General features: G+C 45.5%; 5 protein-coding genes across 5 annotated transcripts; 3 read left to right on the top strand and 2 right to left on the bottom strand.

Moving 5' to 3' along the window:
* Positions 1-875: 875 nt before the first annotated feature.
* On the top strand, positions 876-1082 carry N7478_007370 (uncharacterized protein; the record flags this gene model as incomplete). The annotated part of the gene is made up of 1 exon (XM_056923584.1): positions 876-1082. The coding sequence occupies one exon, from the start codon at positions 876-878 to the stop codon at positions 1080-1082; it is 207 nt and encodes a 68-aa protein (XP_056781621.1).
* Positions 1083-3106: 2024 nt separating this feature from the next.
* On the top strand, positions 3107-5520 carry N7478_007369 (Zn(II)2Cys6 transcription factor; the record flags this gene model as incomplete). Its single annotated transcript, XM_056923583.1, has 6 exons — positions 3107-3219; positions 3309-4002; positions 4116-4270; positions 4356-4624; positions 4674-4897; positions 4963-5520. 6 exons carry the CDS (start codon positions 3107-3109, stop codon positions 5518-5520), a joined length of 2013 nt encoding a protein of 670 aa, XP_056781620.1.
* An 829-nt stretch (positions 5521-6349) lies between these two features.
* Positions 6350-11073, top strand: N7478_007368 (putative ABC multidrug transporter; the record flags this gene model as incomplete). The annotated part of the gene is made up of 12 exons (XM_056923582.1): positions 6350-6553; positions 6608-6652; positions 6709-6871; positions 6930-8841; positions 8908-9182; positions 9242-9417; positions 9470-9563; positions 9621-9928; positions 9982-10188; positions 10256-10415; positions 10481-10920; positions 10975-11073. 12 exons carry the CDS (start codon positions 6350-6352, stop codon positions 11071-11073), a joined length of 4083 nt encoding a protein of 1360 aa, XP_056781619.1.
* A 441-nt stretch (positions 11074-11514) lies between these two features.
* N7478_007367 (NPP1 family protein) lies at positions 11515-12297 on the bottom strand (the record flags this gene model as incomplete). The annotated part of the gene is made up of 2 exons (XM_056923581.1): positions 11515-12007; positions 12068-12297. The coding sequence occupies 2 exons, from the start codon at positions 12295-12297 to the stop codon at positions 11515-11517; spliced, it is 723 nt and encodes a 240-aa protein (XP_056781618.1).
* A 625-nt stretch (positions 12298-12922) lies between these two features.
* Positions 12923-13961, bottom strand: N7478_007366 (5'/3'-nucleotidase SurE; the record flags this gene model as incomplete). Its single annotated transcript, XM_056923580.1, has 3 exons — positions 12923-13441; positions 13500-13708; positions 13772-13961. 3 exons carry the CDS (start codon positions 13959-13961, stop codon positions 12923-12925), a joined length of 918 nt encoding a protein of 305 aa, XP_056781617.1.
* Positions 13962-14339: the final 378 nt, after the last annotated feature.

The following is a 14339-nucleotide window of genomic DNA, read 5'->3' as shown; positions in this document are numbered from 1 at the left end:
TATTTCAAAGCAGGCCCGTATCCATTTGCGTAGATGAAAGTGACGGGCGGGAACTCTCCAGCTGTCATTGGAACAGAAAAAGTGTGAGGCAAATCCGTTGGCTGTGTACCGCTTACACCCCCATCCGCGTTATCTTTTGTATAATTGGAATATGCTTTTTCTCCCAGCCAAAAGAAAAGAGCATTGTCTTCAGCTAAAGTCGGGGCCAGTGTGTAATTTCCGGTTCGAGTGGCATGGAGGTAGCCCTGAAAGACAACCGTCCATTGTCCACGGTCAGTGGCTTCTGCCTCTCCCGGCAACTGGCAAAGAATTGTCGAATAAGACGGGTAGTTCCCAGACTGGAAGTTTATATCCTGAGTCGTGCCATTAGTGTAGTAGCTGCAGTTCCCATTCTAATCGCTTGTCTCAAAGCCACTCCCGCAATATCCACAGTATTGGCATCCCTGGTCTCCATCGGGGTAGAAGTAGTCGTTGATATATTGGTATAAATTGACACCTACGAACATAATTGTCAGTGAGCACTATATAAGCTGGTGATGGGAAATAAATACCCTTATATGCGCTTGGGGTAGGTAGGATCCACTCCTCTGTTGCCGTGACTGCAGTTGTCGGACGGACGAAAGTAGTTGAGCGTGTGGTAGTAGTGATGGTTTTTGTTTCAGTACTAATGTACCATGTAGCAACGCAAATCTTTACCATTCTTTAGAGACGAGAAACTTACGATATATCTAATGAGCCAATTACCAGCTCAGTGCAAGGTAGACCCGTTTGTGTTGGCAGAATTATCGACACCGTGTGCGCAGTTGGGCACGATGCCGAGTCATCTGCAGTTTGTTGTACGGGCTTGCGCTTTTCAAGCGGGAAAATGTCGCGACATGGCTTATAGTTGTGGCCGACACCAGGTATTCAATGGCGGTGGGCTTGTAGCTAGTGGTAGTGATCGTTTCAATGGTCACCTAAGAAGTGATCAGCGAACAGTGACAGTGGATGTTGGAAAGCTTGATTCAACTTACCGATGGTACTTCAGTCACGGTCACTATACTGCTGGCCTGATCGCTCTACACATCAGCCTGGCTCAATAAGTCTTGCGCTTCGATATAGATGCTTGACATACAGAAGTAACAGTCTTCATAGAGGTAATGGTCTAGTCACCAGAAAGGGTGAAAGTAGTTGTCGAGGAGCAAAATGGATATGGAACGGCAAAAGGAAATGATAAGGACAGCGCAATTGCACTGTCTCGCAGCAGTAGCATGGTCACAAGCGTGGAAAGAGCCACATCATTGAAACTTGTTGAATGATATATTCTTTTCCCTCGAAAGAAATAGAATGGCTACTCTGCGCGTTGGCTAAATTAAATTATAAGGGTATTCAACATTGAAAATTGGACTGGAAAATATTCTTGACGGCGAGATAGCTGAAAATTGACTGGCTAGCTGAGCAGCTACTCTGTTTGCCAACGCACTTTACTCTGGTTTGATGCAGCTTCAACATGTCATTTTGTTTGCAGCCCCGTCGCTGGAATTGGATTTTGGTGATTTTAGCCGGCCGTGCACTTTGATTCGCATCAACAGTAAGATTTCCTCCTCATGCTAGCTCCTGTCTATGCAAACCCATCACATCACGCGCAAGCTATTGGGATTAATTCGTGCACTATTGTGGACAAAGCAGCTATGACAGGCGGGATCTACATGCGTCTCTTGGCAAATTGGACCAATGGCGTTTCTGTGGCGCCCAGTCCAGTCATATTCGGCTCATTCAAGTGCCTGATGCGTATATGCAGAGATATCACTCCTATGCAAACCTGAAATTTGGGTTCATATGCTAGAACGGGATAAGCTCAATTCTGATGCCCCGTGGAGACTTAGATGATCGTGGGGGCTCCAAGAACTGCCGGCGGGTTAGCTGCTCTTTGTGCTTTCTGGCTTTCTCTTCAAACCTGGAAAGGAAAATAAATTCTGACATCTGTTGTCTAAATCCATCTCAGTTTATTTAGTCTTATTTTCACTGTTAGCGCCTCGTATACTATCAATCAAGTTTTATAGCAGTGGTACTCACATTCGCAAAACAGATGCTGGCGTTCTGGTGAAGGTTGCCTGACAGTTCGTCTAGGATCGACACTGCATGGGTCAAGCGCCACTGAACCTTCTCACCTGACCCTTTCATGAACCATGCAAGTCGAATACCCCACTTGATCCAGCGTTTTTCACAATCAGCCTTCCCTCGTCTCATCCGAGTCTGATTTCAAGTATTTTAGATGTAAAGACTTGTTAGAGACTCCGGGGTTTTCCACTCGATGCAACATTATTTGAGGGGTGCAAACCCAGTGTGCGTAGGCGGTAGATATAGCAAACGAATTGTAAACTTTCAAACTTGAGCATTCTATGTGATAGAGCACCTACGTCTCTACCGGTATGGAGAAAAGGTACAGAAACAACGAATACATAACAAGATTAAAAGAAGAGGAAAGAGAGAGGGAAGCTCTACTATATATATGTAGGCGGATATCTACTCTCAGACCAATCCGTAATTAATCTATACCCAAGAGTGGATCAAACTAAGTAAACGCCCAAATATACAAACATACCCACCCAGAACCTGCTCTATATAGCTATACTACATTCTACATCTTTTCAGGGTTGTCAAAGGGCAATCCAAACATAAAGCATAAAGACATTGATGTACATATATTGTACTTCGAGATTGATTCCAGTCACATAAACAGCTGCTTGTCTCTTTTTCCCCCTTGAAATTTGCTGATGACTAATTCAGAAACATTTACTCGACAGATGTGTCTTAGGTTCAATTCACGCGTGATACGTGATCACCATATCATTTCTCTTTTTTGTTCTATTGTATTCCGTCATTCATAGACATACATATTCGGATAATCCCCTTAGGGCAAGACTTGCAGAATGGTATTTTAATCTCATGTGGAGCCGAAAATCCAAGATAGGTCTCCACGCGGAGTGTATCACGTGATCTTTCGGATATACACGGGTCAACCGGAGAAACGAAGTGCAGTACACAAAACCCCCAAAGGCTAAAATCACGTCCAGAGTCGGGTCTACAAGGCTGAGATTGGCATTTTTTCGGATATTTGTCGGATATGACGGAGGAATCTCACTCCCCTGGCCCCGGCTCCCCAGGCCCCGGCTGGCGCATCCCTAAGGCATGTGAAGAGTGCCGAAAGCGCAAGATCCGTTGCAATGGCTTAAATCCGTGAGTGTATTCATGATTGATCCTTCCTATGCTCACCTATGTAACCAAACGACTGGTGCGTGTCTTGATCTCTAACAAGATATCGGCAGTTGCAAAACGTGTGAGCGGCGAGATACGCCTTGTGTGTATCGAAGTTTCATTCGACACCGCAAGAGGAAACATGAGTATCAGGATGACAATCTCAAGGACCGAACGCGTCTAGTGCCTTCTGCCTCTCCACAGCCATCTAGGCAGTGGAGTTCGTCAATAATGAAGAATTTCCCCAATAGTGTTTCAGCGACGCACATGGCCTCCCCATCATGCCCAATGCAGCTTTACTATGGAGCCACTTCGCACTTCGCACTCATGCAACACATCTATCGGGACTTGGTCTCCAATTCCACCGCACATCCCCACCCATCTGGCGGAGTAGATGAAGCGGGTGCAGGTTTGGAGTTGTTCAGTTTCCGCCGTATTTTCTTCGGCACTCCAGATACTCACGAGACAGGCAGATCAGGTCCTGGTGATCTTCCGGTGATGTTTCTGCCGTATGAGACAGCAAAAATGTTTCTCTCGCGTTTTCTTTCTTCTCTTTACAATATGATGCCATTTCGCCCACGGGCCTTTTTCGAGAACAGCCTGCTGCGACTTTACAATCCATCCCCAAGTTCTCATCCCGACACTTTGTCACAAGCAACTATTCTACTCGCTCTAGCAACTTCGTCCTTAGGGACGGAATACTACGCATGGGGAGATATTCTATATGAACGCGTCAAGGCATTACTCAGATCATACGATGACGTAGTGAATCTTCAAACTGTTCAAGTTTCCTTGCTTATGATATGTCCCCCGTGGCCCCTCGCAGATAACCTAGCTAACGAACCCTGAGCCTTTACGCCAATTATCAAAACGAGCAGGGTCGGCCAAATTCGGCATTCTTGCAACTTGGATCGGCTGCCCGTAAAGCCCTCGCCGCTGGCCTACACAAAGAAGTCCCGTATGGGGAGGTGCAAACTCCAGAGATGGTTGAAGCTCGTCGTATAACCTTTTGGTCTCTTTATCTTTTCGAAACGTATGTCTACCGGTTGAATTGTTAGTATACTCCAGGTTGTGACTGACGTCAACAGTTGGTTTTGTTTCCATACAGGCCGTCCCAGCTCTCTGGCATTAAAAGATGTTGCAATCGAATATTCTCGTGATCCATTTGTCAGGGTACTAGTTCATCTCTGCAAAACCATATCTCGTTCAACGGAGGAGATATACGGTCAACACCACGAGTCTTTGTTGCATATGTGGCGCGTCGCACGTTCAATTCATAAAGATCTTCGAGATCACGAATTCTTCACACGCCAGACTTTGGGGTTTGGCCTTGACAGTGCGATCCAGACCGGCTCTATTGGTGTTCAGCAGACAATATTCACAACCTGTATGTTCTTTCAATACTTCTAGAATCAACGGAACGCTAAATTACACAGTATACTATCACACTTTGCTCCTTACATTTCGGCCTTTCCTTATATTCCGCGGACACCTACAACGGGAACGAAAATTGGCAGCGCAGCAGGCGGGTGGTCGTCCATCCAGCCATCCGGCTGAGATTCCGCCCTGGTTAAATGAAGCCTGTCATCACGTGATAAACGCCGCGCAAAAGACGATTCACCATTTGAGCGAAGCATCTCGTCTGAATGATCTTGTCAGGGTACTATGACTCCACGCTACCGACATTGGTATAAAAATGTGCTGACAATAGAACCTCTATAACAGGAACTGCGATACCATGGGTATTTTCTTAGTAGCTCCGCATTCACATTGATATATGATCTCGTCCACGACCCTAATGCGGCCTCTTCTTATTTGCCATGGGTCTATGCATCTTTACAAACTCTGTCCACGATGAGAGAAGGTGATCCCATCACAAGCTCCATAACTGCGATTCAAACAACTCTCCAAAAGATCAATCCGTCGTATGAATGGTCGTCTGGTCGCAAACATGGAGAGAGTTATACGCAAACCCTTGGGACTAGTTCCCGGGCTCCTCCGCACACGTTTGCTAATGATAGCTCACCGACATTCAATGGCCTCGGCTTTCAACAGAGTTCAGCCCCGGGGTTGTCATCCGGTGTGCCTTCTTCGCATTTGAGCTTTCCTCAGATCGAAGGCCCTGAGACTGGTCATTCTGGTGGGTCGACTGAAGATTTGCTGGACTTTACTCAATCGGATATGGGATGGGACTTTGATTTTTCGACCATGGATCTCGAGGCCTTCTTTTCTGTATATCAGCCGACCGATCCTCCACTTGTACCAGGCGGTGGTTTTCCATGACCAAACACTGCAAAAAATCAAACTAGAGGAAATGAAATAAATGATGTTTAATGAAAATGCGGGTTTCCATCACCGGCTTTATCAGTCTTTTAGGGCATTACTCGGTCTAAAATCACCGAACGGAGAATGCTCGTGGGATTTTGATATGATGGATTATCTTTATAATATTCAAGTCAAAGATATACGAAACTTTGCTCTCTGAATGGCACGTTCGCTCGATTTCCATCCACATGCAAAGTTATCATTCGCCACCTAATATCCGCCAACCCTTTCGTCCATTTCAAGTGCTTATCCCGACACGGTCATATTACGTTTGCTCAAGTCCTACCTACCCAAACTCGGCGGACTTAAGAATACTTGCGAGTGCAGACAAGCGGCAGAAGAAGCCTGGAATATTGTGGGGATAGCTGCTTCACAAGGGCGCGCTAGCTATTTAGCTGATTGGCAATCGAAATAAACAAACTTTTATATCCGAGAATCCCCTCTACAAAGTGCCAAAGAAACTCCACTCAGCTGCTGGAGATAAACCCGAAATATCGAGTTTTGTATTTCCGGCCCGATTTACTCCACATTTATCTGATACGGTCCATCCGCTCATTCAATATTGGAGCACGGAAATATCAGGGATCCACCTATCTCCGAGTACGGATATAGACAAGTAATCCCAGCTTTTGGAAAGCCAACTTAAGAAAACAAGCCACCCACAGTCATAATAATCGGATTGAAGGCCAGGTGTTTTCATATTCGGACTCTACCTCTCTTTCCATTTGAACATAGTCTATTGTTTGTGAGAATTGGTCAAGGGCCCAACTCTACGAGCTTGTTCATCATGGCGACACTCTCGTCTGGCACATTGACGCCAGTAGATGTCGAGGACAGGACAGAGAAAATTCGAAAGAGGTTAACTCTCACATTCAGAGATCTCAATGTTCGGGTTGCAGCTCCCGATGCTGCGTTGGGAAACACTCTATGGTCAGAAGTGAATCCGCGTCAGCTTGCAGGCCTGTTTAGACGGAATCAGCGCCCCAAAAGGGTGAGGCATGACCTTTCGGAATCCGAGGCTCTCATATCTAACTGAAATATCTAGACCATTTTGAAAGATGTAACTGGCCAAATAAGGCCCGGGGAAATGGTATGTCATGATAAAGACAAGCCCGCACCATTGGATATAAAAGCTAATAGACACAGCTTCTGGTCTTAGGTCGTCCAGGATCTGGGTGTACCTCGCTCCTCCGAGTCCTCTCCAACGACCGGGGCTCATTTGATGATATAAGTGGAGAGACTCGTTATGGAAGCATGGACCACGAAGCCGCCCAACAATTTCGCCAACAAATCATGTTCAATAACGAAGGTATACTCTGCGTGGCCCTACAAGGTAATTACCAATATCGCTGACAGCCTTCCTCCAGATGATCTTCATTTCCCAACTCTGACCGTGAATCGAACCATGAAATTTGCTCTTCGAAACAAGGTTCCGAAAGACCGACCGGAAGAGCTCAGCAATCGCAGCGACTTTATCCAGGAAAAGCGTAACCAAATCCTGGACTCATTGGGCATCGGTCACACGAAGAAAACTCTTGTTGGAAATGAATTTATTCGCGGAGTTTCTGGTGGCGAACGTAAGCGTGTTTCGCTTGCAGAGGTTCTGGCAGGACAAAGCCCAGTTCAAATGTGGGATAACCCAACTCGCGGTCTTGACTCCAAAGCTGCTGTAGAGTTTGCTCGAATGCTACGTCGTCAAGCGGATGAGAACGACAAGACCATCATCGCAACAACCTATCAGGCAGGAAATGGCATTTTTGATGAGTTCGATAAAATTCTCGTTCTTGCCGAGGGTCGAGTCACCTACTATGGTCCTCGCACTTTGGCAAGGCGCTATTTCGAAGATATGGGATTTGACTGTCCCAAGGGTGCTAATATTGCCGATTATCTCACATCCGTTACGGTTTTGACAGAGCGTCTTGTTCGGCCTGGTTGGGAACGAAAAGTTCCAAATACACCAGAAGAGTTTGAATCTAGATATCAGAACAGTTCGATCTGCCGGGATCAACAGAGCTCTATTGAATCTCCGGAAAAACTTGTTTATGAGACAGAAGATCTTAAGTTTGCTGTATCAAGCGAAAAAAGAAAGCATCATCTTCCTCGAAAGGACAGTGTGTACACCGCTGGTATCTGGAATCAAGTTCACTCCTGTGTGCTTCGACAATTCCAGATAATATGGGGCGACAAATTCTCCTTGATCGTCCGAGTCTGTTCGGCTATTCTTCAGGCGTTGGTATGTGGGTCTCTCTTCTACAATCTCGCAGAAGACAGCTCTTCGATTTTCCTGCGCCCGGGTGTTCTATTCTTTCCCATTCTTTACTTTCTGCTTGAGTCTATGTCGGAGACGACAGGTTCATTCATGGGCCGGCCAATATTGTTTCGCCAGAAACGATTCGGATTCTATCGACCGACTGCATTCTGTATTGCCAATGCTATCACGGATATACCTATCGTTATTCTCCAAGTGACATGTTTTTCCTTGATTCTATATTTCATGGCAGCTCTTCAGATGGATGCAGGGCGGTTCTTCACTTACTGGATTATTATTATCGCTCAGAATTTGTGCTTCATTCAGCTCTTCCGAACAGTAGGTGCAGTCTGCCAAAAGTTTGGAAATGCATCCAAGATTTCGGGTCTGCTCTCCACTGTCTTCTTCGTTTATGGAGGTTATCTCATTCCGTTTCACAAAATGCACGTTTGGTTTCGTTGGATCTTCTACCTCAACCCAGGAGCATATGCATTTGAGGCTCTAATGGCAAATGAGTTCGTCGGCCGAGAGTTCAACTGCATTGAGCCTGACTACATTCCCTACGGAGAAGGCTACTCGAGCTCAGTATCCCTTAACCGGGGCTGCTCTGTTCCAGGGAGCACGAATGGTGTGATCAGCGGAGAAGCCTACATTCGAGAGCAGTACAGCTATTCATTCCACCATATCTGGCGAAGCTTTGGCATTCTTATTGGCTTTTGGGTTTTCTTCATATTTGCTACCTCGTTAGGGTTTGAGTTGCGCAACAGTCAGAGTGGCTCTTCTGTGCTTCTTTACAAGCGTGGCAGTGAGAGAAAGCCGCAGGTCATTGAAGAAAAGCCTGCTGCTAAGCAAAAAGTCAATGAGGTAGCGTTGTCAAGCGCAGTAAAACAGTCCACGTTCACCTGGAACAATCTCGATTACCACGTCCCATTTCATGGCGAGAAGAAGCAACTCCTAAATAAAGTTTTTGGATTTGTCAAGCCAGGGAGTTTGGTCGCATTGATGGGAGCTTCTGGTGCTGGAAAAACAACGTACGTTCCATTCTTACCATGTCTCAGGTATTAAAATTTCGAATTGATTGATCTTTCACAAAACAGATTATTGGATGTTCTTGCACAGCGGAAAGATTCTGGTGAAATCTTTGGGTCAATTCTCATCGATGGTCGGCCTCAAGGCATCAGTTTCCAGCGTACCACCGGCTATTGTGAACAACAGGATGTGCATGAAAAAACAGCAACTGTGAAAGAGGCACTAGTATTCTCTGCTCTTCTTCGACAGCCATCGACCGTCTCACACGAAGAAAAAATCACTTATGTGAATCATATAATCAACCTGCTGGAGCTGGAAGAGATTAGTGATGCTCTTATTGGAGGTGAGATAAGTCTTCCTCCATATGATTCGTTTTTTTCCTTCGAAGCTAATATATTATAGTGCCTGGTGCTGGGTTAAGTATTGAACAGCGTAAACGCGTGACTCTGGGTGTTGAGCTAGTGGCAAAGCCTACTCTATTGTTTTTGGATGAGCCTACTTCAGGACTTGATGGCCAGAGTGCATACAATATTGTCCGCTTTCTACGGAAGCTAGTCGATGGTGGGCAAGCAGTCTTGGTAGGTTCTCAAGTCTGGAGAATATGAAAAGGCCAAACTGACAGTTTTACAGTGTACTATTCATCAACCGTCGGCTGTCCTTTTCGATGCCTTTGATGGCCTTTTACTCCTCGCAAAGGGTGGAAGGATGACATATTTCGGTGAAAGTAAGTGCTCAACTATCACGGTACATATTTTGCGTAATTCTAATGTCCCAATCTTAGCTGGCAAGGACTCAAACAAGATATTGGATTACTTCTCTCGCAATGGAGCACCGTGTCCACCCGATGTGAACCCAGCCGAGCACATCATTGAAGTTGTCCAAAGTAATGGAGCCCAGAAGACTGACTGGGTCGAAGTTTGGGATCAATCTGATGAGCGTAAACGTGCTTTGGAGGAGCTTGAGTCTCTCAATGCGGCCGGACTCAGCGATCCCAATTACGTGGAGGATACAGCAAATTATGCTACCTCTCACTGGTACCAATTTAAGCTGGTATCCAAGCGCCTTACTATCCAAATCTGGCGCTCTCCGGTACGTTAAATTTATTCAATACTTGAAGCAATTCGCATACTGATGATTTCAAGGATTATATGTGGAATAAAATTGTTCTTCACATCTTCGCCGCGCTCTTCAGTGGTTTCACATTTTGGAAACTTGGAGAGGGAACATTCTCCCTACAACTACGACTTTTCGCCATCTTCAATTTCATTTTTGTTGCACCTGGGTGTATCAACCAAATGCAGCCCTTTTTTTTACAAAATCGTGATATATTTGAGACGCGTGAGAAGAAGGTTCGAGTCAATCTTCATCTATGGATCCCTTTCTGGCCACTGCTAACTATCAGATTCTACCTTTTAGTCCAAGACATATCACTGGCTTGCTTTCATTGGCGCACAGGCTATTACTGAAATTCCATATCTGATAATTTGCGCCACGCTTTACTTCCTATGCTTTTATTTCACGGTCGGGTTCCCCCTGGTATCAAGGGTTTCAGGTCAATTCTACCTTCAAATGATCTGTAAGCCTTTTCCTTTCCCAAAAGCAATAATACTCTATATTAACATTGATTAATTATTTCCGCAGTCTATGAACTTTTGTACACTTCAATCGGACAAGCCATTGCAGCATATGCTCCGAATGAGTACTTTGCTGCTGTGATGAATCCTGTGCTTATTGGAGCAGGGTTGGTAAGTTTCTGTGGCGTCGTCGTTCCATATAGTCAGATGCAACCGTTTTGGAGGTACTGGATCTACTACCTTGATCCCTTCACCTATCTTGTTGGAGGCCTTTTGGGTGAGGTGCTTTGGGACGTCAAGGTAAAGTGTGAGCCCTCGGAGTACGTCACGTTTAGTGCCCCGTCTGGCCAAACGTGTGGTGAATACATGGCCGATTTCCTGTCATCCCAAGCTGGATATCTCCTGGACTCAAACTCTACTGAAAAATGCTCCTTCTGCCAATATTCGACCGGTGCAGACTATGCAAAGACGTTCAATATCCAAGAAAAATACTACGCATGGAGAGATGTAAGTTTCTCAACCCATCTCTATTTCAATTTTCCTTACTAATTCATCCATCAGACTGGAATTACGGCACTCTTCTGTATCAGCTCGTATGGGTTGGTTTTCTTGATGATGAAGTTGCGAAGCAAGAAGACAAAGAGTGCTCGATCTGAATGAAGGAAGCTCTCGCCAAATTCTCGTCAAACCCTGCCTTTCCTCTACCCATATTGCATCTTCCCATCCCCATCATTCATTTACTAGTGATAGCCCAATCGCTGCTTTCCTTTTCTTCGTCTCTCTCTCACACTTGCATTGTTTCAAACCCCTTTCCGATCACACGGTCATTAACTCAATTTAATTCTTTCCTGTTTACCCCAACTGCGCGTCTTTGCCCCTATTTATATTTCAATAGATTAATAGATCTCTATATTGACATTTCTTTTCATTCATCATTGTCTGACCAAAAATTGCGCATAATTTAGAATGGATTATTTACATATTGGCCCGGTCTAATCATATTGGATATATGAATTTCCAGTTGATAGACGGGGATGCCAAATTTCAGGCAGTTGAAAAAAGACATGCCTCAACGTGTAAATTCCCTTCAATGACAGCTCACTAGAAAGTAGCATCTGCGAGGTTCGTAGAAAGATGCGCGTCAATGAATGGCACAATAGCGGAGCCAAAATCAGTCGTGTCCAGCGCATCCTGGGCCGCTGTCGGAAGTGACTCCCACGCGATCAACGGCTGCGTACCACCCACAGTAGTTGTGAGGCCACAGCAGTGGTCTATAGGCCACGTACTGTAGTATCTGATTAATGGTGCGGTGCCATCTACCGTATACCCATCCGTGCTACAATCCCAACTTCCATGAGCGGAAGGGCACACGGCCATGATGTTGTCTGTGGTGGTGCTGCTAGAATCGGATAGCCAAACAATCACCCCTTCCCAGTCGTGACGATGGCCAATACCATCTGAAGGCTCGTCCTTTGGCATGTACCAGGAATACATGAGCGCATAGTAGTCGCCAGAGCTGTTTCCTCGGACATAAATTTGGCCTGTGCTGCTACTACAGTCGCCATCGGATGCTCCTGCGGGAGCCAATCCAGCACTATATATATTAGTTTTAATATTCCGTTTCAAGGGCAGGTCAGAAAGAGCAGTCACTTACTTCGTGTTCCCATCCTCATCTACTGCTGGGAATGGAACGCAGCCATTGACAACGTACAAGTAAGGTTGATAAGCCAGATAGACATCACCGACCGTTCCTGAAGGGACTATTTGATCGAATCCCACAATCTCATCAGAAGCAACGATATCTCGACGAGACAGTTCTTTCGCGACGCCACGGGCTGCGAAGGAAGAAAAAGCTGCGAGATATACACAGAATTTGGATGCCATAATTTTTGACAGGGTTGCAGAATAAAAGATCAATGTTGAGAAGTTGAAAGCGGGCTTTCGGGTGTCAGAGTAGCCTATTTATTTACTTGACCCAGTCAAAATCCTGGGTATCAAGGTATGCAACTTGTTCGTTTTTGGTTTGATTTTTGTTTTTCTCACATATTATAACGCTCGATGGGAATTGGATTTGTGGCTAATAGCTGAGATCTGCAACCTCGGCGACTAACCATTTCAAAAACGGCTTTCCATGCCAAAAGGAGGTTAAAGTCCGCTTGTTGCTCCACATGAATACAGGTTTCTCTACAGACGTGTTCCTCGTGGCCTACGTGATGAGACTGATTCGCCTTGAGCGGGAGTTTCACTTATTCTATAAGTTGAGGTTAATTAATCTCCTACTCCACATCAACGCAGCCGAACATAAGTTGATTCGCACCCACGGAATGGTTTAACGATCGTTTATTGCAAGTTGCTGCTTATTCTTTCCTCGTTTTGCACATGCACAACGTCTACACATTACTTTTGAGCAATCCTCTAGCTTGAAATTAATTTGAAAATCGTATATTCAATATGTGCATCCACACGGTGTATGACAGGTGATAATCCGTACACGTGCATGTCCATTAATTTAATCAAGGCAAGTGAGAATGCCACTGAGTTTCTTCATAACAGTTTCCTGCATAGTGGCATTGGCATCACCCTTTTTACTAGCTAGACCCACAGAGATGCTTGCGTAACACCCAGATTCCAGTGACACTTCCAGCTCACTTGGCAAACGTGAACTACCACAGGTAGTCACATCGTCAGGAGTGATCAGGGGAATAGCAGTGTGGATACGCGATAAAACAAACTTAAAATCATCTGCATCGGAACATTCCGAATCAGAAACAGATCCGAAATTGACATTGAGCCAAATATCGTTAGGTAGATAAGGCGTGCCCGACGCGATCAGCGTGTCAGTTACGTTAACTGCCAAATCGGCGTAAACTTCGCTGTAAAGTGGGAAATCCAAAGAAGCATTCCAAGCGGTTTGAGAGCCAGTTGCACCTGAGAATGCAATCGCCGGGATACCAGCATTGTAAGAAGCGTAGGTGGCGGCTCCAGCAGTTCCAGAGAAATAGACCTCCAGTCCAATGTTATTGCCAACCTAAGTACAATCCATATCAGCCCTGTCATGTGTTCAACAAATTTCATTTGAATCTTACGTTCGGACCCGTAACTGCTAGGTCAGGAGCCACTCCATCGAAGAATTTAGGCCCAATAGAGTTGATGCCATACTTGATCGAAGTTGCTGGATACGAATTCACATAGTTCAGACGAGGCTCTGATGCGTTGTACCCGATGGCAGGACTTCCTGCTGGGCAGCTATCGAATTCACACGCTTTGAGCACCGTTGGTGTCTTTTGGCTGGATCCTGTATTCAATATTCTGTCTTAGTCGTAAAGTACAATCATTCGGGTACAAAGCAGTGGCGAACCTGTTCCGCTCTGGTTCTCAGCAGGTGCAGATACAACAGTGACATGGCCAGCTGAGTTTAGCGACTTATAGAAAGCGCGAATGTTGACCTCTGCCCATCCATCATCATTGGATGAAATGATGTTGATCGCGTGAATGGATTCCACCAGACACAATGAGGCCGCGACAGCAATAGAAGTATTCAGACGCATCTCTCCGGGTCAGATGTAAGATATAGACTAAGGGAGATGAAGCTGTCTTGCCAGTACGGAGTTGAAGAAATAGTGTTTTGATCAAAAGCTTACATGGCGATCATTATATACGGAGACGAGGTCGCGATTTCTATCCACAGATGTGCAGAATCGCGGATCTCTCGGCTGACGAGCGGGATGAGAACCGTTTCTCTCCTTGTGCAACGACGATCATGACTTCTTTCGTCATGCATCACGCAGGGGAATCGTTAAGCGACCCACGTGAATGTACCAGTGGTAATCTAGTTTCGACACGCAAGCCCCTTATTAGCTCTGCATAAATTTCCTACATTGCGTCTGAGAGCATCTTATGTTCGGCTTTTCTACGGAGACCGGAAT

This window comes from Penicillium angulare, assembly GCF_028827245.1.
Source record: "Penicillium angulare strain IBT 27051 chromosome Unknown utg000004l_segment0_segment0, whole genome shotgun sequence".
In the NCBI taxonomy this organism is placed as follows: domain Eukaryota; kingdom Fungi; phylum Ascomycota; class Eurotiomycetes; order Eurotiales; family Aspergillaceae; genus Penicillium; species Penicillium angulare.
The sequence above is the reverse complement of the archived record's forward strand: the minus strand, read 5'-3'. Positions and strand labels throughout refer to the sequence as shown.